The 4,979-nt window shown below is 36.7% G+C and overlaps 1 protein-coding gene across 1 annotated transcript; it reads right to left on the reverse strand.

Moving 5' to 3' along the window:
- Window positions 1-4,337: 4,337 nt before the first annotated feature.
- On the reverse strand, window positions 4,338-4,979 carry LOC141398476 (uncharacterized). The gene has a single exon (XM_073975762.1). The coding sequence runs from the start codon at window positions 4,968-4,970 to the stop codon at window positions 4,338-4,340; it is 633 nt and encodes a 210-aa protein (XP_073831863.1). The 5' UTR covers window positions 4,971-4,979.

Raw genomic sequence — 4,979 nt, forward strand, 5'->3', positions numbered from 1 at the left:
TATTGAAGATTGTAATATTCTCTCTTTGGGAACTTGGAAACATAGAACATGGACGGACGGACGTTCAACCCCTACAAAAGCTTCTTAACAAACCAGATTCACATTTTAGAACTAGCTTATTTATAAACAGTCTAGAAGTAAAGAAGGAAACTACTTTGATATGTACACGGGAGACTCCAAAATGGATTTTCGAGTAGTTGAAAAGTTCAACAGAACTGTCCTGAAGAATGTGTTTAGAAAATTGAAAATATAATAATAGTTGTTCCATTAACATCCCAGAGGAGACAAGGAAACTTCTCTCATATCAATAAATGTACTACGATTCATATTAGCTCCATGATATGGGAGCCGGTTCCGAATGGCGTGTTATACGACACCGCTTGTAGAGAAGAGTCTGAAATACTCTGGAAATTTCGCCACAATTAAAAATTTGGTGCTGCCTTCAGCGTGCATTCCAGAAAATGGATTGGTTAAAAAATAATTTCATCACACTCGATTTTTGTTCATGGCGTTGTTGTGTTCCATCTGCATAGAATGATTGGCTGACTTCCGTAACGTCACTTGCTTTGCAAATGTCTACAAATGTCTGAAGTATTGTGTGTTGTTGTAACAGTGTTTATTACTGTATGTTTGTGTGTTCGTTCTTCTATTCGATCTGGCTCTGGCTCGACCTGTCATTCCCTGGGTGCTCGACAAACATTCGATTGAAATAACTTGCGCATCTCTTCGGGTCAGTCAAAGCAACGTTGCCAAACGTGACTGAGGTCCTATCTTCTTTCTTTCCAGGGTTTGAGAGTTACTTTACCGTTGACCACAATTCACTTATACCAGATCCGATGTTGCAACTCTTCAGATGATTTAACCATTTGTTCCGCTTATGCTCCCCGACCAACCTGTTAACTTCCAGCGTTAGCTCGGTGACTCTGGCGTCACTGAGGTTGGCTCGACGAAGCACATCACGCATATTTGCTAATATCATCGCTTCTGCTGGGAAGTTTGTTCTCACTTCGGGTATTCGTACAGCACGTATATGGCGAGCGGCTGCAGCAGTGATGATGTCTCGGAGCGTCTGCTCTGCTACCCGAACATGAGAAAGGTTTGGCAATCTCTGAAGATGTGATTAATGAACTCTCTGAAACTCGGCCAACTAGCTTTCCCATGGTTGACGAAAGCGCGCGTTCAGAGGTGATGAAATCAGGCGTCCTGCTGATGGAGACAATTATGGGGAGATGGTTTGATCCAAGAGAAATGACGTGTTGCCAGGTGACGTCATTTGTCAGACCAGGTGACACGATGGTTATGTCTGGCGAACTGTGACACTCTCCTCTAATTCTGGTATGGACGTCCTCATTGACCGAGCAAACCGTAGAGCTATCGGTCTGCTCAGCCAGCGCTGTATACCTCTGGTTGTTTCCGAGGACCGAATTCCACATCTCATGATGCGCATTAAATTCCCAAGGACCACACGATTACGACCTTCGAAAATCGGGCTTATGTCAGGCTCGTAGTCTGAGATACAGCTATTTCTCGGTGGATGTATACGTTCAGCAACTCTATCTCGGCAGTTCCACACCTGACTGTTACCCGCTCAAGCGAAATAGGTTGTATTTTACCACGTCCACTTTTGGTCGAATCCTTCCTCAGTACGTTGTAACCATCACAACGCTGTAAACTGCAGTAGTTGTTGAGTTTGGTTTCCTGCACAGTCGCAACCTTGATATTTTTCCGATTCATGAAGTCCACTATTTCTTCCATCTTACCACGGAGTCCATTGCAATTGTCTTGCAAAAAGGATGCATTTTCTGGGATTGGAACAAAAACGGCTGGTGTTAAATGCTGCGTGTGCGGTTGCTGTGGGTGGACTGCGGTGGAGTTTCGTAATCTGATTACTCACTGGGGACTGTGTTCATGCAGCATGCAGCAACATAGTACCTGCATTAGTCCCTCACGTGGACAAGTCCACGCACTCCATACACCCTTCCTGACATCTATTGAATCTCACCGAAGGCTATATATGGGTGAAGATATATTGGTCCTGGGGTTTCCTCCGTCCAGGCACGGACCAAAACAATCCGGAGCAGGCATTGCGGATATACTGCTCCCAACAGAGAAAAACAACACAAATACAAACATATGTACATTGAGGTGGCAGTCGCTGGCCGGAACACTGATGTTGTGTGGTTCCGGGTCAATCCGGTACAAGAGAACCCGCTGCCGTGGGCAGTATTATTGGTGTGACGATGGTTGTTGGTGCGATAAATATGCATCCTTCAGAAACTTCTAAAAATTTTAAACAATTTACTGTCGATCGATTGAAATTTTGGAAATTAGAGAATATATTCTTGTATAGATAATATTTTTTAATTATAAAAATTATTTTTTTTTATAAAACGGGAAAAAATTTTCTATTCTTATAAACTTAAAATATAATCCTATCGTAATAAACTAAATATTTCAAAATCTACAATACTGGAACAGACCAGTTATTTTGTTTTTAGATTTTTCTAATTTTGCGTTTGGCAAATTTCCGTTGTTTTTGCATAAAAAATACAACAACAAAAACAAATGTTCAAACACCTTACAATAGTATAATGTAATATGATATATAATTAAATTGACTTTGTGCGGTGGAGGGGAATAGGTAAACGACCGAAAATTCTACAAAATAAATAAAGTGTCCCTAAATAATTCAAATCATTTCTGTTTAGTTTAAAAAATGACAATACACTACCAAATTTGAGTGTGTTTTTCAAATTTGTTTTTTGTTTTGAAATTAAAATAAATATTTCCAAATTAAATAATATTTCCAAAACTAAACTTTCGTTTCGAAATACATAAACAGGGGGTAAATGTGGTAAATGTGAACTCATTATAACACTGTGCGGTACCAAAATATGACAAGGAAAATTGAGCAGATTATGAAAGTAGAGCTAAAAAATATGAGACTCGTGTATCGGCGTTTTTAAAGTTTACGTCGGAAAGTAACATAAATAGGCGGGGCAATATTCGAGTTAAGATACATATCTTGGAATCCGTACGTTTTAGACGAAAAATATTTTTGTCTTTGACGTCGTCTCTCTAGAATTGTGTTTTCTGGGACAAATTTGAATAAACTCAGATGAGGTTACACTATAACCCTAAAACGCAAAGACGTATAGCAATAAAGACCCGAACAAATGCATTTTCCAAAAACATATGCTAATAGTTCCACATTTTGGTTACAGATGGCTACACAACTCACTGGAATTGATAACAGCAATGCCAATCGTTTTTGATTCCCATTTCTCGCGGCAGAAAACATTAACGTCGTGTTTTGTGGCTGAAATTTATTTCTTCACTATTTTTTATTTTTTATTTAATAAAAAAACAAAAGTCAACGCCGTAAAATTTGAGTTTTAATGTTTTTCTTGTCAATATTCCAATGAGTAACAGTTTTCGTTTAACAGAATGTTGCTATGATGTCGTAGCAACAGAGGTTAACTCCCTCTACAGTTAATTTTTCACAATTGACTTTTCCTATCTTGTAATATTGACATCTTTGTAAAACGTGATTTTGTATTTTTTTTTTTATATTCCTGATGTATTCTGAGACTTTGAACTTTAAAAACGCTGATATATGCGTCTCATATTTTTAGATATGTGTACCTTCATAATATACACCATTTTCAGTTGTAATTTGATTATTTCATTTGGAATTCGAATTATTTAATTTATAATTTGAGAATTCCATTTGATTTTTTTTTCATTTATAATTTGAATTTTTCATTTATAACTCAAAGTTTTTCATTTGTTATTCACATTTTTTAATTTGTAATTCAAGTTTTTTCATTTGTAATTCAATTTTTATCATTTGTAAATTGAATTTTTATTTGCAGATCGATTTTTTTTTTTTCATTTGTAATGTCAAAGGAAAACAATTAAATTACAAACGGAAAAATTCGAATTACAAATTACAAATTAAGGGGTCGATTATGGATAGCAACCCAACTCCAAATTTAGTAATGGAATTTTCTATTTCCGCATAAAAATTTATACTTTTTTTACAATTAAATTAATACCTGAAGGTTCAAAACACTGGTATTGACAACGCAACTGATATTGACTGGCAACGCAACTTTAGTTTGGTTGCTATCCATAATCGACCCTAAGTAATTCGAATTATAAATGAAAAAATTCAAATTATAAATGAAATATTTCGAATTTCAAATGGAATTCTCAAATTGCAAGTGAAATGTTTCGAATTACAACAAGAATTGTTCGAATTACATGTGTATATAGCGTAAAGGGTTTTCCCATAATTTTGAAAAAAAAAAATGAATTTAGTTGCACAGTGTAATTTAGTCGGCTTCTACTGCGGTGTTGCGTGACTTTTCTTCTACATTCACTGATTTATCAATATCTTCAGTCTGTTCGATTTGATTATTTGTTTTGTATTTCTGCATATGCTGAGCTGGATTACAAAATTTCTCCCAGAAAATTGTTGGCAGGATGCTGGGGACACACATTTTCTTGAAATTATTATAAATCATTGCAGCTTCCGAACGTATAATCTCAGCTTTAGCCTTGAATTCCGCTTCCTCTTCTACGCTCAATTTCCACAATTTTAAATTGCCAACATAACGTCTCATGAGACGTATGTTATCGACACAGTCTGGATTGGACAACAACATCAACTTGGTTACTTTCAATTCTTTGTATTGCTTCATGATGTCCAAACAACGATCGACATCGGCCCTTTTCCTACCCAAACATTCTGTCAGCTGGGTGGACAAGTGCACAAAAACCCTTTCTGTTTGAAGCGCGTCCTCTTGTTCGATTATTTGGCTGCCATGGGATGCATTCACAACCCCACGATCAGAAACAGATTCACATTTTATATTACCCATTTCTAGTTTAACTTCTGCTTCCATTAGGACATTTTCTTCAGATTTTTGTTTCTTTTCGGGTGTTTCAAATTTGTGGGGTTTCATATAGTCCAA

The sequence above is a fragment of the Musca autumnalis genome, unplaced genomic scaffold (genome assembly GCF_047663935.1).
Source record: "Musca autumnalis isolate F117 unplaced genomic scaffold, ASM4766393v1 scaffold_3, whole genome shotgun sequence".
NCBI classification, from domain to species: Eukaryota; Metazoa; Arthropoda; class Insecta; order Diptera; family Muscidae; genus Musca; species Musca autumnalis.

What these genes read in the sequence shown, in the direction of transcription:
- LOC141398476 (XM_073975762.1), bottom strand. Translation starts at nt 4,970, where the DNA reads ATGAAACCCCACAAATTTGAAACACCCGAAAAGAAACAAAAATCTGAA.